The sequence below is a fragment of the Dipodomys spectabilis genome, unplaced genomic scaffold (genome assembly GCF_019054845.1).
Source record: "Dipodomys spectabilis isolate Male_0828 unplaced genomic scaffold, ASM1905484v1 ptg000054l, whole genome shotgun sequence".
Taxonomy (NCBI): domain Eukaryota; kingdom Metazoa; phylum Chordata; class Mammalia; order Rodentia; family Heteromyidae; genus Dipodomys; species Dipodomys spectabilis.
Window position 1 is genome coordinate 29,515,877 of NW_024870731.1, and position 24,428 is coordinate 29,540,304.

A 24,428-nucleotide genomic window follows, 5' to 3' on the forward strand; every position below is an offset into this window, starting at 1 on the left:
CATGGTGGATGGTAGGGTCTAGCATCTTGTCTTCATGCTGGGGAGGAGGCAGGGGCGGGCACTTGGCTGATAGGTTACTGAACCTGTCAATCCAGTGCCTGGGACAGGGAATTTCCTGAGACTGGGATTTCCTGAGACCCTGTCCCTTGCCCTGACCCTATTTAGGGCAGGAGGAACATAGGTACCATTCTTTACACATGCCTCCTTGTTTCCATCCTGTGACTTGTCTCCTGGCTCATCTCTGGTTACCATAGCATCCCAATTCAGCTCCGATGGTCTGTTGGTATGTTTCCTAGCTGCAGGCCTTTGTAACAACTGGCTGCCTGAAGACTGCTGTGTAATAAAGACTCCAAGATTCAATCCTTCAAAATGTGGCTTCTTTTACCTTATTATAATACACACATACACAACATACATATACACACATACACACACACAAAATATAGTTGAAAATTCTGTACCAAGGTTAAGCCAGAATTAAAGAAGTGTTAGTATTATCCGACAAATTCAAATGTTCAAGTATAAAAATCATCATGCTTTCTAAGCACTGTAGAAATAATACATAGATGTGTGCATGCATGTACACGCATGTGTGCAGACATATGTGTGCTCCATTGTTCTCTGTGATCTCAAGCCTTTACATGCAGCTAATATCAAACAGGGTTTCGTAACTAATCAATAAAACACAGTTTATATCAAATGACCAGAGAGTTGTCAATTTTTTAAAAATCCCAAGCCTCTCTTGCAGCTTGCTGACTTCAAAGGCATGCATTAAGATTATTAAGCAAGTAATGATTGATTTATTACATAACATTAAGAAATGTTTTCTTTGAAGCACAAATTAAAAGGTCATGCATGCCTGGATTTTTCTTCAGGTTGATAGTTAAACATGCAGAATAGATAATATCGCTGGCTGTGAAGGACACATGAAGGGCATTTGAAGTTAACTCTCCTATCTGGGCAATATTATAATGAAAGACTTGAATATTCTGCAGTAGACTAATGAGACAGTTCTCTATTTTCAAACAATGGGTGAACAATTAAGAACTATTCCTGAGGACAAATCGGTACTGCCGTTATTTTGATGATATTTAAAAATGATCCTTGCAATAGCAACATATTAATAAAAATAATCAGATAAATGAAAAATAAGCATTTATGTCAAGTGCATATAGTCATTTGTATCAGGTGATTCGGTGCAGATTTTCGTTGGGGGGGAAGGGAGGGAATGTGGCAGCTGCTATCCCTAAAAATAAAACTGACATTTTTGGATGAAAGCAATTTGACCAGCTGAAACCCAAACATGTTTTGTGCCATGCTAAGAAGGTACCCAGAATGCCCGCCAAAGTGCTAACGGATCCCCATAAAGCTTGCGAGCTGAGCAGATTTCTCAGCTATGTTTCAAAACACCCCCAAAGGAAGGAGACATGGGTGTAGTTCTTTGAAGAGGTCAGATGTGAGAGTGGAGGAAATGAATGAATTCCTGGGGGGGAGTCAGAAAAACAATGCATCAAAAATTTGGCAATTCATCGCCCAGTGGAGATTAACTAGGGAAAATGGCCCTTCACATCAAATTCCAAGTCCAGGCCAGCACTGCCTTAAACACCTGCACATCCTAAATAATCACTTAACTAGACTTCTCCCCAAGCTTGTGTAACAATACAAACCCAACACTAAATAGCCCTTGATTCCCATGCCCCCCTTCCGGTCCCCCCTGCATTGTAATGGAAAATGAGTATGCAAACTTCTACAGATGGTCAATGGAAATAAACTTGGTTTCCTATCCAAGAGTCAAAGTCAGGGAACTTTGTGAACTGTAATTGTTTCTTTATCTCAACCTTCCAATTCTACTGCACAGAGCTCTCCTCTTCCCTTCCCAGGCTGCAAAGTTGTTTTGCTTGCTATGTGAGCAAACTTCTCTAATTTAGTCCCTTCTCCCACCCCATCACCACCCCCACAAAAAAAGTCTATATGGCCAAATTGATGGGATACAATGATAGGTTTAAAGAATAATTCATTATACTATCAAGATCTTGGCATGCCAATTGCTAGGGAGACTATTTTGGGGCTGTCAGTTGTGAAGCACATATTTTTTCATTGATTGACATGCCAAGTGCTTGATGGAATAATGGATTGCTCCCATTGACATCACTGTCGCACAACCCTTGGGCTCCCGTGGCAGTTTTCCAGGGTGATGAATGTGGTCGCTCTGCCCCTGGTGTGTGAGGCAAAGAGCAAAAGGTCAGACTCAGGGACTCGCTGAAGAAGAGAAAGGAGGTTTAGGGGAGAAGGGAAGAATGGAGTGAGATTCAGAGATTGATTAAAAATGTCCACCTTGACTAGAATGAATCTCATCACATCCCATAATAAAAAAAAATGTACCGATGCACATTCTGACACAATTGTGGAAAGCATCTCCCAAATATTCTCCATTCTTGCCTGGGAAAGGTTTGAAGGTTCATTTCTGTATGTGTGTGGTGGTGTTTAGTTGGTGTTTTGTGTTTTGTTTTGTTCTGTTTTGATGTGGGAGAGAGTTGCTAAACCTACAGGCAACCTGGAAGTCCAGCTCCTCTGGCTTAGACTTATTATATGTATATAATATATAATATACATATATGTGTGTGTGTGTGTATCTATGTGTGTGTATATATAGTATCCTTATGGCTTTGTATGTGTATGCGTATGAGCCATTGTAACAATGTAACATTGTACCCTTGTAACAATACACATACATCCAAGCTAACCCTGTTGCTAAGACATACCTGCACCATCCACCATCCATCCCCACCTCCACCTCAGGAGAGACCCCGTCTCCACCAATTTACCCACACAGGACAATTTCTGAAAGCCTCCCCAGAGCAAGCTCATGAGCATCCCTTGGCAGTGACAATGCTTAACACCGACAAAGATCTACACAATGCCTTAACACTGAGTCACAATCCACAGAGATAGGCACTCATCCATCTGGCACTCGCCATTTCTGCCAAGAACTCTTCTCTACATAGCAAAGGCAATCTGGAACCTTCATGGAGACAAGTTTCCATTTGAAGGCTTTCCCTATGCATAAGATTGCAAGAACTATAGTAAGAACACTCTTTTCAAGATCCCACACACAGCACATAGCAACATCTTGAAGAAAGAGAAAAAGATCTCCCATCTTGATAGTCGTTTTCTCTCCTTTCATTGAAGATTTGAGATTATATCAAGCTTCATTGCCTTAGCCCATCTTTCAATTCTTCAGTGAGGAACAAGTCTTTTACGGTCCTCAGGATAAAGACTACCAGCCTTTGTAACAGGAACCTGCAGCATTTATGATATTTGTTTAGACTTTAAGATACTGGTAATAGCTGGGCACTGGTGGCTCATGCCTGTAATCCTAGCTACTCAGGAGACAGAGATCTGAGGATCACAGTTCAAAGCTATCCTGGGCATTATTGTCCATGAGACTCTAATCTCCAGCAAACTACTAAAAAGCCGGAAGTATAGCTGTGGCTCAAGGGGTAGAATACCAGCCTTGAACAGAAAGAGCTAAGGGATCAGTGCCCAGGCCCTGAATTTAAGAACCAGTATTAGCAAACTTGTGCACATATGCACATGCACACCACACGCGCGCGCACACACACACACACACACACATACAAATGATACCAGTAGAGTGATTGTCTAGTGAGAGCAAGGCTCTGGGTTCGATCCTCAGTACAGTTGGGGGAGAAAAAGGTTTTAGGATAAGGTCTTCCCCCAAAAAACATCTTTCCATCACAGTCACCAATTGGCCATTTTACATAAGTACACTATGGATTTACCTACCTGAAAATATTATTGCTTCACTTAATCAAAGACTCAATATGCACAAGTGTGGCCTGGATAGCTGTGGCTTAGCTGCCACATTCGAACTCCTGTCTTATGAGTCCAGGTGAACTTGGCAGAGAAGCTCCTTGTGAAGCGGTGCTCAGACACCTCTTACCAAACCACCAGAAGGCAGAAGTTCAAGTCCCCCAACCCTGGAGCTCAGGCTCTTTTTCTGGGCTGCATCTGTTCCTACCTGGCTTTCTAGATGCTTGTCGGATGTCTACCTCCTAACCTGCAGCTCACCATCTTTACAAGCAATCCGGGCCTCTCATCTCCGTACCTACTGTCACAGTACCGTGCCAGATTACAGTTCATCTGTGTGATGGTTTCTGCGCTGTGTGTCTGTTCCAGCCTTCTCTTCTTCATCTGCCTCCCTTTATCCTGTCTATCCTCCCTCATGGGATTATTGGACGGATATCGCTCTTCCCTATTCCGTCACAGTCCTATCAAAGAGACTCCTGCACAGAACAGGCAAATCGTCCTATCCTCTCAAGGGGCAGCATCCCTCCACAGCCCCCACTCACAGGCGGGAAAGCAGAGCAGGCCCCCGTTGGTTTGATGATGCTACTCCAGCCAGAAGTGGAAGCAGCACTGAGCCTGCGCGGCTCTCGGAACAGTATCTCCCAACAGAAAGCCTGGATGGGGGTGTCAAGAAAGATCAGTGGTGCACAGGCATTCTCCACAGGTGAATCTAGGTTCTCCCTCAAGATCCAGGGACAGGCCCCCAACATAAGAAGTCAAAAATCTGCTACAATTCTCTATACCTATCGTCACTTGTCTCTAGCATGCTGTTACCTAAGAATCAGCAAGTCAGTACCTTTCTGCAGGATTCTTGGCTAATAAGTGCTGTTTAGCTCCACCATGAGATCAGATTTATACCACAGCGGGAGGGGAGAAAGGGCAGGAAGAGAAGAACATGAGGAAGAGGAGGAACAGAAAGAGGAAGAGGAGAAGCAGGGCAGAAGGAGGAGAGGAAGAGAAGAAGGAAGAGGAGGAGGAGGAGAAAGAGAAGAAAGAAAAATAGAGCAAAATGGAATAGGAGAAAGAGAGGAAGAGGAAGGAGGAAAAGAGGAAGTTGGAAAAGAAAAGAGAAGAAAGGAAAATAGAGCGAAAGAGAGGAAGAAGCAAAAGAGAAGAAGATAGAGGAGGAGGAAAAGAGAAAGGTGGAAGAGAAGAGCAGAACACGACAGCTTTCCCAGCTACCAGAGACTAGGTGCCTTTTTTTTCTGGGTATTATTTTATTTCGTGGACCTACCATTGTATTATGGCACCAAGTAACAGCCACCATAAAACTCTTCTTTCCAAGAGACCATTATCTGAATTGCAAAAATGAGACCATCCAACAACGTATGATCAAGTAGAAAGTAAATAGGATAGAATTACAAAGCAACTTCTGAAGGCCATTCATTTGCATAGAGATGCCTGCCAAGCCAGGCCCAAAGCTCATCTCAGCCTTTAGCAACTACACAGGGAGGAACTCTATCATCACATCTCACTTTTAGTTGTATAGAAAAGCCAAAGTGGGGACAGCCTCCTACATGGAGGAAGGACACACTCATGGGCCATTTCCACAGGTAAACCATAAACACCTCGCAGAGCCTCTGCGTCAATGCTGTCTGTGAAGGTTGTTGAATATTTCCTGTGTGTTTGAAAAATGATACGGAGACAAAGGTATTTTTCAGAGCATTTCCATTTTCCGATCATCGTCAAAGCGCTCTTACTGTGAATCAGGGCTTGGCTGTCTTTTTGCTCCATTTACCACCTGCCTAGAGATTCGCAGGTCTCCGTGGTATGAGGTGTTGTTTTCTTACAGTTTTCCCATTTTCCTTCCCATCTTGCCTTTTTTGCATCTGGCTTTCAAATGCTAATGCTGGCCTTTGCCTGCCTGGTCTTAGGTCTGTTTGATATCCCTTGTCCTTCTCCCCATTCATTCCATCACCTGCTTTATTTACATGTCTACAACAATTAAACTTCCAGTTTGCATCTGGGAGTTAGGAAAGTCACTTATTTTTTGTATATGGGAGGAAGGGGGTGCAGAGGGTACTGGAGTTTGAACTTAGGGTCTCATGCTCTTGCCTGACTTTTTCTGCTCAAGGCTAGTGCTCCACCACTTGAGCCACAGCTCTACTTCCAGTTTTTTTTTACTTAGTTAATAAGAGAGTCTCATAGACTTGACTGCCTGGGCTGGCTTCGAACCCCAATCCTCAGCTCTCAGCCTCCTCAGGAGCAAGGATGACAGGCGTGAGCTACTGGTGCCCATTCTAAAAAGTGAACTTCATCTACTGGCTGATTATCATGCAGTTCCCTCACCTTTTTTTTTTCTAGCATCTTTATTTAACACTATGCCACTAAGTGCTTCAACTGGATTGTATCATTGTAATTTATTCTCCAGGTTTCTTTGGAAATCATAATTGTTTTTTTAACCTACACTTGTCCTGCTGAACCAAATTCGAGAGGCAACAAGGCCTTCATGTGGCTGGTTGGCATTTAACATGGAGGCCCACGTCCCTTGCCTGCGGTCAGTTACCACAGTGTCGTAAGAAAGATTGTTAAGAAAGAGATAATCCAGTTTAGGAGCTAAATAGACACATGGTCTCCTGAGTAACTGAAAAGTGGCTCATAGCCGACTCCAACAAGAGGAGCGCCAGTAGCTCAGACTGACATTTTTGTACCAGAACTTTGGCATTCTCTTTGCAGAAGGAATCCCAAAGGGCCATCGCTTAACCTTTACCCTTTCATCTTGTAGCTTCCCGATTGGACAGACTGTAGCTCAGCTATTCATCCTTGGTCCAATCAGCTGTGACCAAGTAGCACCCTTGACTTCAACAAACAAAATGCAATTAGCCAGAGCAACGGTATGCTAAAGAGATAGCCAGGGACCCCTACAACCTGCCTGAGAACTGCAACTTCTCGTGCTATTCAAAAAACAATGCAGTGTGACCAGGTGCTGGCGGATCACGCATGTGATCCTAGCTACTCAGAAGGCTGAGATCTGAGCATCTCAGGTGGAAGCCAGCCTAGGCAAGGAAGTCCAAAAGGTTACCTTTGATTAAGCAGCAAAAAGTCAGAAGTGGAGGTATGGCCCTAGAGTGGTAGAGCTCCAGCCTTGAGAGAAAAAGCTAAGGGACAGTACCTGGAGTTCATACCCCAGTATGCATGTGCACGCAGACACACACACACACACACACACACACACACACACACACACACACACACACACACACACACACGATACAGCACAAATTACATCTTCCATTGAGAAATAACTCCTATTGACAGCAGCTTCACAGGTGCTGACTGAGACCTCAGGATTGTTACTGCCACAAGCTTTATTGGTCTTCTCAAAGTCAAATTCATCCAGGGACATTAAACCTTGTGGCTCACTGCTAGACATACTGACTGGCTTGGTCTGAAGCAAACTTCTGCCGAACAGAATTCAAATTCTCCAGGTTCTACACCTTTAAATAATGTCTTATGGTCATAATATAAACTTGCATTGACTAAACATATTCTATGAACCAGACACTAAATAAGCATGCTTTAGTTTTCTTAAGTTTACCCTAACACATGCCCCTGCCAATCAATGAGAACTCCAAGCTCCGAGAAGCTGGATTGCATGCACATGGCCACAGACACTGTTCATGAATGAGTAGATGCCATGTAAAGTGGCCAGAGGTGAGGAATAAATAAATAAATAGCCCCGGCATTCTGTGAAACATAAATTATACAAAACCCTTTGAGAACTACACCAGGTCAAACCCATAACAAGATTCAGTTCTGCCACTACTATGCTAAACAGTGCTCGTAAAGGGGGGATTGATCATTTGTCAGACAAAACAATGAAATTCTCATGTCTGTGATAAACTGTAAGCCCAACACATGAAAGAAATTCGCTCCAAAGAAGACAGGAAAGGTTAACATGCCATGTGCCACCCCCAGCAGAGCTGGAACCCAGCTCATCTCCCTAGCAAAACAATGAGAATGCATCTTGCCCAATCTCCCCTGACGTGGGGATCACCTTCTAGGGGCCAAGCCCACCTTCCACAAGGTGACCAGAATCTCCTGGATGAGAAGAAAGGCCCCATTGAAACTATTGCTGACCATCTTCTCACAGCAATACTGGGAAAAATCCCAGCGCAAGCCAAAGCCAGCCCCTGCTCCTGGAATTCTTAACACTCCACCTGCGGACACACAGGCCATTTGGAAGGGCTCGCCTGCCACCTGCTGGTAAAGACTGTATACTGTGTAAGGCGGGTAGGGACAGATCAGGAGCACGCCACCATAACGCACTTTTCCCCCTTTATGCCCCTAAATAAGCTGCAGGGGAAGAAAGGCCTTTGTGGGTTCCAGAAATGTCACATGCTTTGGAGAAGGTTATTTTAAACAATGGTTTTCTCCAGAGAAGTCATCCCCGGAGCCACTTCCATGCTTCTAGTGAAAAACTTTTTTTTTTTGTTTGGTGGGTTATGGGGCTTGAACTCAGAGCCTGAGCAGTGTCTCTGAGCTCTTTTGCTCAGGGCTAGCACTCTACCACTTTGAGCCACCGCACCGCTTGCAATTTTCTGGTGGTGAATTAGAGATAAGAGTCTCATGGACTTTCCTGCCAGGGCTGGCTTTGAACCACAATCCTCAGATCTCAGCCTCCTGAGTAGCTAAGATTACAAGCATGAGCTACCAGCACCCAGCTAAAAAACATATTTTCGAGTGTTCTCTATATTATATTAAAGAAAGCTATTTTGTAACTTCTTTCAAAGGCCTAACTAAGCACCAGGACTATTTTCCCCATTTCTACTAGCTCCCAATTAACTTTCTTCCCTTCTTTCCAGCACTGCACACTATTACTATCGCTGGTTAAACTTTTTCATCACAAATACCCTATCCCTAATCTGTCTGCTCCTTAGAAGTTGTACAGCTTTGGGTAAATTAGCATCTCTACTCTATTGAAACATCTTAGTCTTTGCATTTTAATAAATATTCTAAAGGCAGAAAAAAAAAAAACAAATTGTATGCAATAGAGATCATATGTGGTTCACAAGGCCTAAATAAACACAATTGGCCCTTGTTCCAAGATATAGAAACCTGAATCTCTTGCTAGCCCACCAGGCTACCTACAAGCCAGCCCCACAGCGCCCCACTGAGGCCCCATGTGTTTACTACATGGCAGTTCAATTTCTCCCTCCGCCTATTCCCAGTTGCTGATCCTCACAATCTTCCCCCATTAAACACCAGAATCATCCTCATCCTAGCGTCTATTTCCATTGAACATGATTTCTCTGTACAGCCTAATCCCCACATAGCAGCTACAAATTACCCTGCTCACAACTAAGGCTTCTTTGCCCAGAATCCTACAATGACTGACATCTTAGCAGCAGCAAAGGACCAGAGCTGGCCACCGGCATCCCTGCCCCATTGTGTTTGACCTCAGGGCTTTCTGCTACGGAAAGCTTCGTTCAATGATCTGCAGATGTCTCTCCCTCTCCTCCTTCCAGTCTCTCCTCACATGTCATATCCTCAGATGAGGACTTTGCTGACCCCTTAATTCAGTGCTGTTCATTGCTCTATCCCCAGAACCCAGACTGCTAACTGGTAAATGACATGAGCAAGAGAAGAATGAAGGACAAAAGACAGGAGATTGCAGGCCTGTGATCTTTAGGGAAGTACCTTACACAGAAAACCATAATACATCATTTGGGGAAAGTTTATGTAACATTGTAGAAAAATGGATTTTTAAAAACGTTAGTCTTTGTTCAAACTGTGGTGTGTGTATGTGTGTGTGTGTGTCTGTGTGTGTCAGTGTGTCTGTGTGTGCCAGAACTCAGGACCTGGGTGCTCACCCTGTGTTTTGTTTTGTTTTGTTTTATTGCCAGCCCTGGGGCTAGAACTCAAAGAAGCTAAGCACATTGCAGAAGAGGCAGATAGGAAGTATGAAGAGGTGGGTCATAAACTGGTGATTATTGAAGGAGATCTGGAATGCACAGAGGAAGGAGCTGAGCTGGCTGAGTTCCATTGCCGAGAGATGAATGAGCAGATCAGACCGATGGACCAGAACCTGAAGTGTCTGAGTGCTGCTGAAGAAAAGTACTCTCAAAAGGAAGACAAACACAAGGAAGAGATAAAGATTCTTACTGATCAATTCAAGGAGGCAGAGACCCGTGCTGAGTTTGCTGAGAGATCAGCAACCAAACTGGAAAAGACAATTGATGATTTGGAAGATAAACTGAAATGCACCGGAGAGGAGCACTTCTGTACACAAAGGATGCTGGACCAGCAGCTGCTTGACCTGAATGAGATAGAGCTCCCCAGTCCCACCTGCCGCTGCTCCCCCCTCTAACCCCGACCTTGAGACTGAGGGCTGATCTTTAACTGAAAAAGGCTGCTTTCTCCTTTTGCAACCCTTTCTACCCTTTCTCCTTCATGTCTTTTTTCGCCTAACTGTCTCAGCCTCTTCCCAGAGATTCTAGCTGGGCTAGAGGCTGTGCACTTTGGGGAACAACATTTAAGGGACTGTGAGCACAATGCGAAATGTCTTTAAAAGCATGCTGTGATGTACATGTTGTAATTAATTTTTTGTGTCGTCCTAGCAGCCATTTGTAAAACATCCCAAATATTTCCACAGCTTTCGGAAGCAGCAGTCGAATTCCTTTCTCCCTTTGGAAGGTTAACTTCTCAGCCTAATGCTTACTGCCCCCCAGAGGAGGCTAAAAGGTATGGGCCTGCCTTGTTGAGAGCCAAATAGAGCCCAGGGAAAGAAAGACTCCACCATGGAAAACTTCATTGCTCTGTACAAAGTACCAGCCAAACCAGATAGGTGATTCTAGGAGTTAGCCACAAAATGAAAACAAGTATCATATCATGCTGTTCCGGTTTTCAGCTTTAAGGTATCTTTGGACAAGCTTATTTTTATTTACTTTCTTTTCATCAGAAGGGACCAAATAAGGATGCTGAGATGTCTGAGAACCTCCGTCACCTCCATTTTTCCCTTACTGCAAAGCTGGGGATCAGTGTAGGCAAGTGCTCTGCCTTGGAGCCACATCTCCAGCCCTGCGACCAAATTTTTGTCTCATCTGTGTCTCCTTCCTACGTCTTCACAGAATGGATTATGTGTCCCTCAAGTGTTGAGATGACCACGTAACTCCTTCAACTAAATTAAGAAAATTATGTTTTTGCCACTGATTTAGCCATATAAACGCATCACCCTGTTCTGGGTCTGAAGCCGCTCTTTAAAGTGCCATCTCATTGTACTTTGCATCCATGCTGGACAAATCTGGAATCGCTTATGTATAAACTTTGTATATCATTTTGAAACGCTGCTTTAGGGTTGGGGAGCCCTGACCACTCTGTCTGGCTGTGAGAGTGTTCTACAGTCTGAGGACTGGCAGCATGCTGATCTTTTGGAGTGTCTTTTCCCATCCAGTTCTCACTTTTAGATGAGGTCTCTGTGAGGTCTGTTTGGTGTACATCCTGCAGCTTTGGCTTATAATGTACTCTCCTTTCTTTGTGGTCTCTTTGGGGCCAGTTAGGAGAAAGAGAAAACAATAATGCAGCACTTTTGAGACTGAATATTGACAAGTGTCTTCTTGAAATAAAGTACCAGTCCTTCCAAAAAAAAGAGTCTCATAGATATTTCTCAGGCTGGCTTCAGACCTTGATCTTCGTATCTCAGCCTTCTGAGTAGCTAGGATTGCTGGCCAGTGGTTGGCCACACTGAAACTGAATTCTTTATCACTGGGCTCCTTTAAAATTTGTCATCTAGGAGATACCAGATTACAAAAAAAAAAAGAAAAACAGAAATGAAAGAAAAGATATTACATTCAGAAAGAGAAAACCCTGAAAAATATTCAGATATTTAAATGAAACATAAAAAACATTTATTCCAAAGCCATACTTGAAATGTACAATGAAATCTCATCCCTTTTAAGACTCAATAAAAACAGCAGTATTTACATTTTAAATTTTATAACACTCTGAGGACATTCTGTTGCTCCCAGAAAAAGGAAATCTGATAAAAGTTAATTCCATAATTAAAGTGTCAAAGTACATTACTGCTTATATAAAATGCATTCTCTTCAAATGCAAAATAGTCAAATACAGTGAAATCATTTTCAACGTCTGGAATTCTCATTAGTCTATGGAATCACATGTCTACGTACTTCTTAAAATGAAGTAAAAAAGTAAATATTGAGGGTTTTTTCCCCAAATAATTTCCCAAACAATTATATCTCACTGACTTGTAACATCATCTTTTATGGTTGGTGTGTGTGTGTGTGTGTGTGTGTGTGTGCGTGTGTACCTGCACACACACAACAGTATGACATTTGAATTGAGGGCCTTACACTCTCCCTTAACTTTTTTGTCAAGATTGGTACTCTACTACTCTAGCCACAGCTCCACTTCTGGCTTTTTGGTGATTAACGGGAGATAAGAGTCTCATGGAATTTCCTGACCAGGCTGGCTTTGCACCACAATCCTCAGCCACAAGACTCCTGAGCAGCTGGTGTAAACCACCAGCACTCAGTATAACATCTTTACAATTCCTTTCCTCCAGAAACTTTTCTTCATATTTCCTTAATATTATGGACCAAAAAGCATCAAAATACCTGTCATTTAAAGTTTATAGTTATAATCGTTTTATACAGTCTCATGATCCAAGTCAAAAGTATTACTAGGCCAATACAAATTTTCATTATAGATCTTTTCATAAATATTGCTAAACTCTATAGAGTTCTCTGCATAATCCTTTGAAGCAAAACAAGGGTCAGCAGCCTTTGACAAGGTGCAGGTATAAATACTCTCTTTTGTGGGTCACTTCTCTGTTGCATTTTTATTTAAAAACTAATTTTTTTTAAAAAATTCTTAAGTTTTGCTGTTAATGTCTAACCTCTAATTGAAAAAAACACAGAACTAGTCTCTACTTTAGACAACTCAAATGTTAAAGTTCACACTGGGCAGTGAAATGAATACATGATTGGTAACATCAAAACTGAAAGTTGTTACACATAGATTACAGCCAACAGAAGTATTTGTTTCAGGTTTCTTTTTAGTCAGTGGAAATTCTTACAGCTTTTTTTTTTGGTCAGTCGTGGGGCCTGAACTCTGGGCCTGGGCGCTGCCTCTCAGCTCTTCAGCTCAAGGCTAGCACTCTACCACTTGAGCCACAGCGCCACTTATGGCTTTTTCTACTTATGTGGTACTGAGGGATCGAACCCAGGATCTCATGCATGCAAGGCAAGCACTCTACCACTGAGCCACCTTCCCAGCCCCTCTTACAGCTTTTTATTTTGGCTGGATAATACACACACCTACTTTTTTTGTTGTTTTTTTAATGATCTTCCTTTTCTATAAGGAAAAAAGTCTCTTTATGAAGCTACTTCAGTTTGTAAAATCAAAGACCATAATGTTTTGCTAACAGAGGTAGATTTGTACACACACACACATACACTGTGCACTTGCAGATACGTGCGTAAGAATAACCACTGGTTCCACTGGATGCTTAGGAAGCATCAGCAGAGACCAGCAATAAGGTGTGTGGGGCAGCACGCCAGGAGGTTTGGATGGGCCTTTATCACATGATTTGAATACAAAATGAATCCAGCGGCATGACTCAGATTTTTTTTTCTTTTTGTGGCAGTACTGAGGTTTAAACACAAAACCTCACACTCCAAGACTAGAGCTCCACCACCTGAGCCACATTTCTAGCCCCAATTTACTCAGGTTCTTTTGTTGTGGTTGTTGGTCATGGGGCTTGAACCAAGGGCCTGGGTGCTGTCTTTGAGCTCCTTTTGCTCAAGGCTAGCGCTCTACCACTTTGAGCCACAGCTCCACTTTCTGGTTTTCTGATGGTTAATTGGAGATAAAAATCTCATAGACTTTCCTGCCTGGGCTCGCTTTGAATAAGGATCCTCAGATCTCAGCCTCCTGAGTATCTAGGATTACAGGCGTGAGTCACCAGTGCCCAGGTGCACTCGGCTTCTTAATAAATACAATGTAGAGCAGACTTAACACTGATCTATAACACTGTCTAATGGCTTGGAATTGAGTATTACAACTCAGTGTGTTCTGTCCTTTTTCCTTTCCTACAACAATCAGTATTACAAACAGATTATGGCAAAAAATAAAAATAAAAAAAATAAACAAAAACGCAAACCTGAATGTGCCCCTGTATGTCAAAAACAAGTTGGAACACTCTGGAATTACAATCATATAATATTTTATATTAAAAATTACAAAAAATTCTAAAGCTGAGAAAAAGTTGAAAACTTTGGTGGCCCTAACAAGAAGGCTCAATTATGTGAGCCTCTGCTCCTAAAAGTAAGAATTCTCAGTGCAAAAATATTACTGCTCTTGATAAATAACAATGACTTGATAATCACACGAAACACTTAAAGACAATGAAAGACAAAATATCCTGAAGATCTGCTTTGGCAGAGATCAAGTCATTTTGGGACCAGACCTGGTAGCATATAGCTGTAATCCCAGCACTATGGAGCCTGAGGCAGGGAAATTGTGAGTTCCAGGTCAGCCTTGGCTACATAGAGTCCATATCCAAAAGAAAGAGAAAGAGCGAGTTAGAGAGAGAGGAAGGAAGGAGGGAGGGAGGGGGGAGAGGAGAAGGGTAGAGAAAGGGAGAGGAGAAAGGAGGGGATGGGAGGGGGAAGAGGGAAGGAAGAAAAACAAGAAAAGACAGAATAAAGGAAAGAAGAAAAAGAGAAAGGTCATTTTTCACTTTGGACTAGCAAATACCACACAGTCGCCTCTGAGCTGCGAGGATGGGTATTTAGATGGTCCTCCCTCCCTGTAGACAGACTGCCCACATCACAGCTCATCCCGGGTCTTTTTAAATGGCCATTTTGGGTGTTGTCGCACATGATCTGCAGCCTGAAGGACCAGGAACATGAATTCCTCTACATCGAAGGAGTAGTTGGTGAATTTCGGGTGCTCCCCAAGGGTTGGATGGTGACCCTATAACAGCAAACCAGATACAAGGCCCTCATCAGGCAGGCACAAGCCGCTTCTCTACAGAAAGGAAGTTCTTTTACTCTGGCTCAGCAACGATTTAAACTTCAATGTATAACAGAGGTCAGCAAACTGTTTCTAGAGAGAACCTACTAGGGCCAGGAGCCTAGCTACTCAGGAGGCTGAGATCTGAGAAGTTAGGCTCAAGGCCAGCCCGAGTAGAAAAATCCTTAGACTCATCTCCAAGTAATCATTCAAAAGCCAGCACTGGAGCTGTAGCTCCAGTGGTAAAGCACCAGCCTTGAGTGAAGAAGATAAGGAATAGCATCTAGACCCTGATTCAAGGCCCTAAACTGGAGAGGGAAGATGGGAAGGGAGAGAACAGGGGGAAGAGACAGAGGGGAGGGAGGGGGGGAGAAAAGGAGGGAGAGAGAAGGAGGAAAGAGAGGGAAAAGAAGGGAAAAAGAGGAGAAAAAGGGGAGAGAGGAGAAAGAGGAAGGGAGAGAGGGAAAGGGGGAGAGGGAGATAGAGCAGAGAGAATGTAAATATCTTCAAGCAAGTAATAAACACCTTCAGCTCTGCCCCAACTATAAGTACTCAGTCAATTACTGAGTTTGGCCACAGACAAGCCATAAATAGGTGAACCTGATCCCAATAAAACTTTATTTACAAAAACAGCAGGCGGGCCAGCTTTGCTCCCACAGAGTTGCAGTTCACTGACCCCTGCGATAAACACAGTCTATTAGATCTCCGTACGCCCCACACTGCCTTCCCAACATGACAACTGTCTCCCATCGGCAAAGATAAAAATCCAACTCTTATTTTAGAAAATAGTTCATCTTTCAAGTCCAATGATTGCCTCCCCCCACAGACCCTATTTTAATAACTGGACAGTGGAAGCCACATAAAAACTGCAGACAAGGTGAGTTGCAGCTGAACTTTACCTTATCCTGAGGAAATACTTTGTTCTGCCTTCGCCATGTGATGTAGTGGACGCCTCGCAGCCTGGCCAGGTCTAAGTAGCAGCGATCATCTTCACAGTTGTATCTAAGCACACAAGGGTGATCAACCTGTCACCTGATCAACTTGTCTCCTGATCAGCCATTCTTGGGGAGGGGGGGTGCATACATATATATGTATGCATATACATATATATTAACATGATCAGAACCTTACCTTAACTTTTCAAACACAGAGAGATGAGGAATAGCTTTACTCAACAGGTCCTTCTGCCCATGAACCTGATACTACTTTGTAAGATGTCTTTCTCCTTGGGGAAGTAGACTGGGGAGCGAACACATCCAAGGTTGCACAGCTAGTTCACACGTGAGGCAAGCATCCCAGGTCTACTGAGCTCCACTGTCCCTGGTACATTTCCCCACTAGCCTCCTTCCATCCATCACTTCATCCTCTAGGAGGATGAATCCACAATTATCTGCCTACCACATTAATAGTTATTTTTACATGTTTTGTAAAGCAGAACATGGGAGCTAGAGATATGGCTCAAGGAGTCAAGCACCTGCCTAGCAAGTTCATGGCCTTGAGTTCAAACCCCAGTACAACAACAAAAGGCCAGTTGTGTAAGCACTCTCCTATAACCCCAACTATTTGGGAGGTGGCAGGAGGCAGATCACAGTCTGAGGCCGACGTGGCAAAAGCACAAGGCCTTACCTGAATAATAGCTAAGAAAGAGCCGGGGCATGGTTCAAGTGGTAGAGCACTTGCCTAGAGCGCCTGAGTTCCCGAGTTCAAATCCCAGTATAAGGAAAGGACAGGGAAAGGAGAACCATCAAGGTATTCAGACACAATGGGGAAAAGGAAATAAGGCGAATTGCTACCAGTAGCTCAGAAGCCCAAGGTAGGCCTGGTATCAAAAGTCGAGTTATTAACCCTGTTCCATAACTTATCACTGAGTCAGAGGGATGCGGTGGCTAAATCATTTTCACTCCTGAGGGCCCATTTCCCTGATTAGTGACTACTAAACAACTATTAGTCTCTCCTCCCTCTCTCTCTCCTTTACCCTGCCTCTCTCCCCCTTTCTCTTCCTCTTTCCCCTCCCTCTCTCCTCTCTCTCTCCTCTCCCCTTCCCCCTTCTCCTTCTCCCCCTTCTCCTTCTCTTTCCCCTCCCCTCCTTTCCCTGTCTCTGTCTCTTTTTCTCTCCTCTCTCTTTCTCCCCCTTTCTCCTCCTTTCGCACCCTCCTTCTTTCCCTCTCCCCCTCTTCTTTCCCCTCGCCTCCTTTCTCTGTCTCTTTCTGTGTCTCTTTCTCTCTCCTCTCTCACTCCTCTCTTTCTCCCTCTCCCCCCCACTTTCTCCCTCTCCTCCCTTCTCTTTCCCCTCTTCTTTCCCCTCCCCTCCTTTCTCAGTCTCTGTTTCTCTCTATTTCTCTCCTCACCTCTGTCTCTGTCTCTGTCTCTCTTTTTCTCGGGTTGTACATCACACCCAGGACCAGTGCATGCTGGGTAAGCATGACAACACAGTAACACTAAACACTGATTGTAGGGAGGAGCTCACAGTTAGGAGAGGCAAATAAGAATGAAGTCAGTCAGGAAATCATACACCCACATCTAAAGCACGTCTAAGGCTTAGCCTTACTATTTGTCTCGGTAGAAAGCTGCCGTCAAACACTTACAGTTCAAACACAGCGGCCCAGTCTGGAAGGAAGAGTAAATGGGTGAGACCAGCTCCGTGCATTCCGATAAATATGTCCGTGTTGTGTGTGATCCTCAGCTGATCCAAAAACCCGAGCTCTCTGTAACAGAGAACAGCCCAGGAGAGATGAAGAAGGAAAGACCATGCATGATCATGAACAATATTGACACACACAGATAGGCTGGTTCCAATCACACGCCGCATCTACCTTCTTGCCAATTTCAAGCACACTCTAGTAATGAATAACTTCATTCCTTACTAATTTGACCTTTTTTTTCAAAGTGAGCTCACCTGTCTTTCTGTTCTTTGTTTTAAACTCAGGTCTCCTCACTAAGCAGATGCTCTACCCCTGAGCCATGTCTCCAGCCTTTTTTTGCACTAGTTATGTGAGATAAATAAAAATCATGGTTTTTCTGTCTAGGCCTGTGCTTGGAATTTCATTTAAACTAAAAAGTTTCCATAAGGTAATAAAAGGATCTTTATTAAACAAAAATAAGTTTCTTTTCTCAAGATGTGAGTTACTAGTGCCAACTAAGTAGATTTAAAATAATCTCAGCAGGCTGGGGACATGGCTCAAGGAGTAGAGTGAGTTCAATTCTAATATCACCAAAGACTCACATAAAATATAAAAATAATCTCTGAGACTATCAAAGCATCCTTCTACCTTTGCAGTTCCATTCTTGGCTTTTTAATGGTTAATTGGAGATAAGAGTTTCATGGCCTATTCTGCCTGGGTGGTCTTTAAACTGAGCCCCTCAGATCTCAGCCTCCTGAGTCCTTAAGATATACATGTGTGAGCCACCAGCTTCCAGGAAACATATTTTTTATTTTTTTCTGATCCTGAGCCTTGAACTTGAGCCTCTACCACTTGAGCCACAGCATCACTTTTAGCTTTTTCTGAGTGGTTTTCTGGTGGTTTATTGGAGATAAGAGTCTTATAGACTTTCCTGCCCAGGCTGGCTTCAAACCATGATTCTTAAACTTCAGCCTCATAAATAGGATTACAGGTGTGAGCCACTGGTGCGGGACCCAGTTAACAGTTTTAACATGACACAAACTATTCATTATCACACATCTGGGAAACAGGTTGGTAATTGTGGCTGAGCGAGGAGTAGAGACAAGAACTTTTCCTTTTCCCTTTTATCTTTCCCCTTCATATCTTGCATAACACCAGACTACAACCAGGATCTGTGCTCCTACAAAAGCAACTGGGAGAGGGGTCTGGGAAGTTGGCTCAGTGGTAGAGTGCTTGCCTCGAATACATGAGGCCCTGGGTTCGATTCCTCATTACCACAGAAAAAAGCCAGAAGTGGTGCTGTGGCTCAAGTGGTAAGGCACTAGCCTTGAGCTGAAGAGCTGAGGGACAGCGCCCAGGCCCAGAGTTTAGCCCTCAAAACTGACAAAAAACAAAAACAAAAAACTTTAAAATAAATGAAAATAATTTTTTTAATTCTCATGCTATTCTATGACCCTGAAATTATTCTCTTAGAAATAATTTTAGGGGAACAGTTGAAACTTTGTAGCTAGCAAAGTCAATAAAGCCTACAATGTATTTTTTTAATTCAGAACTACCTGCCAAATTTTAAGTCTTTAGAAATTTCAAATGCAAACCTGGACTCACCACTTCTTTTGAGTAAGAAAGACAATGTCACAATATCAGACCCTACAACTCCAGGCCACCATGTATACTGGAGGGTTTTGTCCACTTTGTTCACCAACTGGTGTGTGACTGTCCTTTCTCTACACCTGCCAACAGCCCCCACTTGTGACCCACCATGAATTCATTGAAGCAAAAGTGTACAGCACCTGCCCAGGGGTGACTGTAACTCACCTGTACTTGTAATCGACAATCTGGACTTCGAACGTCGATACTGTCTTCAGCGCATTCACAAGCTGGACAAACAAAGACACAAAGTAGAACCACTTTCCCTCCTTTTCTGTTGTACCTTCCTTCCAGAAGCCTAATATTTCTGACATTTTTGCATATATTTTTCAGACATTGATCATCTTTTAGGTCCGTGGTTCTGGGTGTTAGTTGAGGTCAAATCCTGGCTCTTGAGCACATGACCCGACTAACCTTGCAAAACACTGGGTGTGAGGAGGCTGAGGAGCCACAGCCCAGAGGCACAGCACTCGATACCCAGCACTGGAGGCTGCCATCACCATCATTTGCTAGTTATTCCTGCAGCTTTCAATCTGTGTGGATTGTTCCTGCCATGTTCCAGATGCTACAGTAAAATTTCTTCCCTTCCACATCCTGCTTCAGACAATTGTTTGAAGCACTTTGCTGAAATCTTGACAGAAAAACATTTCAGCCTGATGCCAGCTGTTATCCTGTTATGTCTGTTATCCTAGCTACCCAAGGAGGATGAGATCTGAGGACTGAGAATCAAAATTAGCCCAGGCAGGAAAGTCTCTGAGACTCTGATCTCCAGTTAAGCATCAAAAAGCCAGAAACAGAGCTGTGATTCAAATGGTAGAGTGCCAGCCTTGAGCATAGAAGCTAAAGAACAGCGTGTAGGCATTGACTTCAAGCTCAAGTATACATACACATGCATGCACACATGCACATGCACACACACACACACACACACACACACACACACACACACACACACACACACACCCCACTTCAATAATTCTACCTAGAAAAATGATTAGTCGGGACTGGGAGTGTGACTTAATGGTAGAGTGCTTGCCTAGCATGCATGAAGCCCTGGGTTTTGAAACCACATACACACACAAAGCCAGCACCACATACACAGAAAAAGCCGCAAGTGGCTCTGTGGCTCAAGTGATAGAGTCCTAGCCTTGAACAAAAGAAGCTCAGAGACCATGCCCAGTTCAAGTTCAAGCCCCAGGACTGGCCCCCAGGACTGGCCAAAAAGAAAAAAGAAAAAAAAGAAAGAAAGAAAAATGATTAGTCTTCTAGCAAACGGAAGGTAACAAAACATAATTAATGTATTACCAAAATCATAGCCACAGTTCTCCACACCCCTTGCAAGCAGGCTAGTGCAACTCAACACTGCAGATCACCACCATTCAGCAAGTTCTGAACTTGCGTACAAACAAGAGGCCTGCAGCACACACCATATACGATACTGCGACAGCCCCAGCACTGGGGCAGTGGTGAAGCTCAATGGTGGAGTGCTTGCCTAGTGTGCATATCTGGGTTCCTTCGCCAGCACCACACACACACACACACACACTTCCATAAACACACACACACACACACACACACACACACACACACACACACACACTTCCATAAAGCAGGCATTTTCAAGGTACCTTAAGCCTACTAAGTATTCATGTAACAATCATACCATGTCAGTAATGTGACTGCTATGCTGGTCATTTTGTAAACGAGACAGGGAAGGCTTAGAGGAGTTAAAAACTTCCAGCGTAGGGGCTGGGAAGGTGGCTCAGTGGTAGAGCGCTCGCCTTGCATGCATGAGGCCCTGGGTTCGATTCCTCAGCACCACATAAGCAAAAAAGAAAAAAAGCCAGAAGTGGTGCTGTGGCTCAAGTGGTAGAACAGTAGCCTTGAGCTGAAGAGCTGAGGGACAGTGCCCAGGCTGAGTTCAGGCCCCACGACTGGACCACCCCCCCCAAAAAAAAACAACCTTCCAGCATACAATGCAGAGCCCAAATTAAATCTAGGTCCTCTGACTCCAGAATCTGTCATCTTTGTGTGTGTGTGTGTGTGTGTGTGTGTGTGTGTGTGAAAGAGAGAGAGAGAGAGAGAGTGCATATGCATATATGCACCAGTACTAAGGCTTGAACTCAAGGTCCTACTCCTTTGTTTGGGTTTTAATTGTTCAAAGCTAGCACTCTACTGCTTCAACCACACCTCCACTTCTGACTTTTTGCTGGATAATTGGCGAGAAGAATCTCCCAGACTTTTCTGCCCCATTTGGCTTTGAACCTCGATCTTCAGATCTCAGCCTCTGAGTTGATAGGATCACAGGGGTGCACCACCGGTGCCCAATCTATGATCTTAACCAGGGTACTCTGCTCTTGTGTGATGGAGAGCAACAGACAGTGAATACCATCTAATTCCTGCTACACACACACAGAGCTACATAAACAAAATTTCTCCAGTCCCTGGACTTCCTTGACTATATTGCTCACATTCAACAGCTGCAGACTGATAGGGGATGTTGGACAGCACATAGCCACCTCTCTGGTGTGGCTAGAAATTGTGACACAGGGATCCCAGTGCTGTGGGATTGTCTCTTTTTATAAGGAACCTCTCCTCATTAAAAGACCAAGGTTCATGTAAATTCTGGCTATAAAGAATCCTAATCATGATTAGAATTCCTCAACTGTTGGATGTGAGGACAAATATTTCATGATCTGCTACATTCAGGGCAGGGTTCTGTTTCTGTCACTTTCCACTCTGAGTTGGTTATAGGGGAACAAAGCAAAGTTGATTTGAGCATCAACGGTTGGTGACCTCCATTAGGTACTTATATCCAATGGCCATGCTAGACCATTTACCAGACCCACCTCTCCTAAAAACTAGTAGTTTCATATCAAAACTTTGAATGGGATGTGAAAAGCCAGGCTCACGAGTCATAGGAAGACAAGGGTACTGTGATAGGAAAAGTGCACACCCAAAAACTCACCTCATTTTGATTTAGTATTTTCCTGTATTCTGTGCTCCGAGCAAGAATGGTGACTCGAATTTTTCCATCCTGTAATAAAATGGAAAGACAAAATGACACTGCAACCTGTGCCAACACTGAAGTGTGAACAAATGAACCTAAAGTGGGATTTTCATGAAGAAATGCAGCCCAGTAAAAACACACTTAGGCAGTGATGAGGTTTTCAGCCCGATTCTTAAGTCATTCTTCCAGAGAATAAAAAAAGTTTCCGCTTTCAAAGGAAATGTGATCTGCATGCATGATGGAGTATTACTCAGTCATTAAAAAAATTAAACACTGTCATTTGTAGCCACATGAATAGACGTAGAAGACATCATGTTAAGTAAAATAAGTCAGCATAGACAGACATTACTGCAGTCCTCTGTGGAGGCTAAAAAAGTTGATCTCATGGAAGTAGAAAAATAGAAAAGTGGATGCCAGAGGCTGAAAATGGTGTGAGGGGAGACTAGAAAAGGGCTGGCTAATGGTCACAAAAAATAATGAAAGAGGAGGATTAAGCTTCACTACTTTAATAAAAATTGATTATATATTTTCAAACAGCTAGATTTTTCATTGTGCTTGAACAGAAAGATGTGATAAATGTCAGAAGCAACTCATGTGCTAAGTACCTTGTTTTTTAACTTTAAATTTTGTTCATAATCTTTAGTTATACAAAGGGGTTTCTACTCAACACGTCAGTTTATGTCAACAAAGCATCTTGACCAACGTCACCCCTGCCATCATTCACCTCCCCATCTATCCCAACCCCACCCCTCCCCTCAAGTTTCTTGGCCCCATTTTCATGTCTGAAGTACCCTGCTTTGATCATTACACATTCTATTATGAAATATGTACCATTATTAAGTGATGGTAAAATATATAAACAGATTGACTTTAGTCATAAAAGACAAAAGCTATTCATTACACTGTTTGGATGTTGGTTGGTAGATTTGTGTGTGTGTGTGTGTGTGTGTGTGTGTGTGTGTGCACAATACTAGGACTTGAACTCAGGGCCTGGCACTCTCACTCAACTTTTTTTTTTTTTGGGGGGGGGGGGGTCTGGTCATAGTCCTGAACTCTGGGCCTGGGCTCTGTCCCTCAGCTCTTCAGCTCAAGGCTAGCGCTCTACCACTTGAACCACAGTGCCACTTCCGGCTTTTCTTCTTTTTGCTTATGTGGTGCTGCGGAACTGAACCCAGGGCCTCATGCATGCAAGGCAAGCACTGTACCACTGAACCACCTTCCCAGCCCCTCACTCACTCAACCTTTTTAGCTCATGACTGACACTCAGTAACTTAAATCATACCTCTGCTTCTTTTTGATGGTTTAATTGAAGGTAAGAGGTTTACTTGCCTAGAGTGGGTCTGAACCTCAGTCCCCAGATCTCAGATCTCCTGAGTAGCTATAATTACAGGTGTGAGCCACCATCACCTAGCTGAGATGGTTTTGAGGGTTTTTTTCCTTAGCAGAGGTGTGTGTTGTGTGTGTGTGTGTGTGTGTGTGTGTTAGATAGGAGCTTAGCAGAAGGTAGAGAAATAGGACCAAAACAAAGGAGGAAAAAAGCTCAGTCTTGCAATAGCCTGGGGCTTGAACTCAGAGTCTGGGCATTGTCTCTGAGCTTTTGTGCTCAAGGTTATTGCTCTACCACTGGAGCCATAGCTCCATGTCCAACTCATTGGGGATAAGAGATAAGAGTCTCACAGACTTTCCTGCCAAGGCTGACTTTGAACCACAATCCTCAGATCTCAGCCTCCTGAGTGGCGTGAGCCACCAGCACCCAGCCCCTTAACGGTTTTTGATACCTGAATTCCAATGACTCTGGATTGAAAATATTAACACAGAAAACAACTGCCTCCTTCCCCGCCCCCTCAGGAATGGTAGCACTGATTTTTGTTGGGGATGTAAACAAGGCCACCTTAGAGCCCATCCTGTGTCCTTTACCTGAGGTCCCTCTTGGATGATGCCCAGTCTATACAGCACGTGCTGGGAGAAGGCCCTGAATAAGCCAGTGTGTTGACAGCCAGATATCTAAAACATAAGCAGCAGTATTACAACATGCACCACTGCATTCCAATTTCCGATGTTTTGAATAACACGAGTATTATCTGCAAGTGCTTACCAGAGGGGTGTTGTAGAAGAGCCCGTACCTCATGCGGGGCAGTAAGGAAAAAACAGCTTCTTTGAAACACACCTAGGAATAAAGAGATTTTAAAACATAAGAGAAGATCATTTACACCTTGACACCAAAATCACTCGCCTAATTTTTTCAAACTACATTTTAATCAGTCTCTGGTTTGCATCAGAATTGTCTGCATAGCATCCTATTT

The 24,428-nt window shown here is 43.5% G+C and overlaps 2 protein-coding genes across 4 annotated transcripts in view; one reads left to right on the plus strand and one right to left on the minus strand.

The window, feature by feature from the left end:
• The first annotated feature begins 641 nt into the window (after positions 1 to 641).
• LOC122108101 (tropomyosin alpha-3 chain-like) lies at positions 642 to 10,180 on the plus strand. Its single transcript, XM_042680075.1, has 3 exons — positions 642 to 662; positions 4,986 to 5,025; positions 9,729 to 10,180. Exons 1-3 carry the CDS (start codon positions 642 to 644, stop codon positions 10,178 to 10,180), a joined length of 513 nt encoding a protein of 170 aa, XP_042536009.1.
• Positions 10,181 to 11,523: 1,343 nt separating this feature from the next.
• The window catches only part of Eogt (EGF domain specific O-linked N-acetylglucosamine transferase), a 36,074-nt gene continuing 23,169 nt past the window's right edge, over positions 11,524 to 24,428 (minus strand). For 2 of the 3 annotated variants that reach the window (XM_042679941.1, XM_042679942.1), the window contains exons 12-18: positions 24,221 to 24,292; positions 24,043 to 24,129; positions 22,084 to 22,152; positions 19,284 to 19,345; positions 17,433 to 17,552; positions 15,747 to 15,849; positions 14,505 to 14,808 (exon numbers count right to left, since the gene is read on the minus strand). In XM_042679941.1, coding sequence (XP_042535875.1) covers positions 14,662 to 14,808; positions 15,747 to 15,849; positions 17,433 to 17,552; positions 19,284 to 19,345; positions 22,084 to 22,152; positions 24,043 to 24,129; positions 24,221 to 24,292 — 660 coding nt within the window. In that variant the 3' untranslated portion in view covers positions 14,505 to 14,661. Of the gene's footprint in view, positions 11,599 to 14,504; positions 14,809 to 15,746; positions 15,850 to 17,432; positions 17,553 to 19,283; positions 19,346 to 22,083; positions 22,153 to 24,042; positions 24,130 to 24,220; positions 24,293 to 24,428 lie in introns of those variants that run through there. The other variant, XM_042679943.1, reaches the window with a different exon arrangement.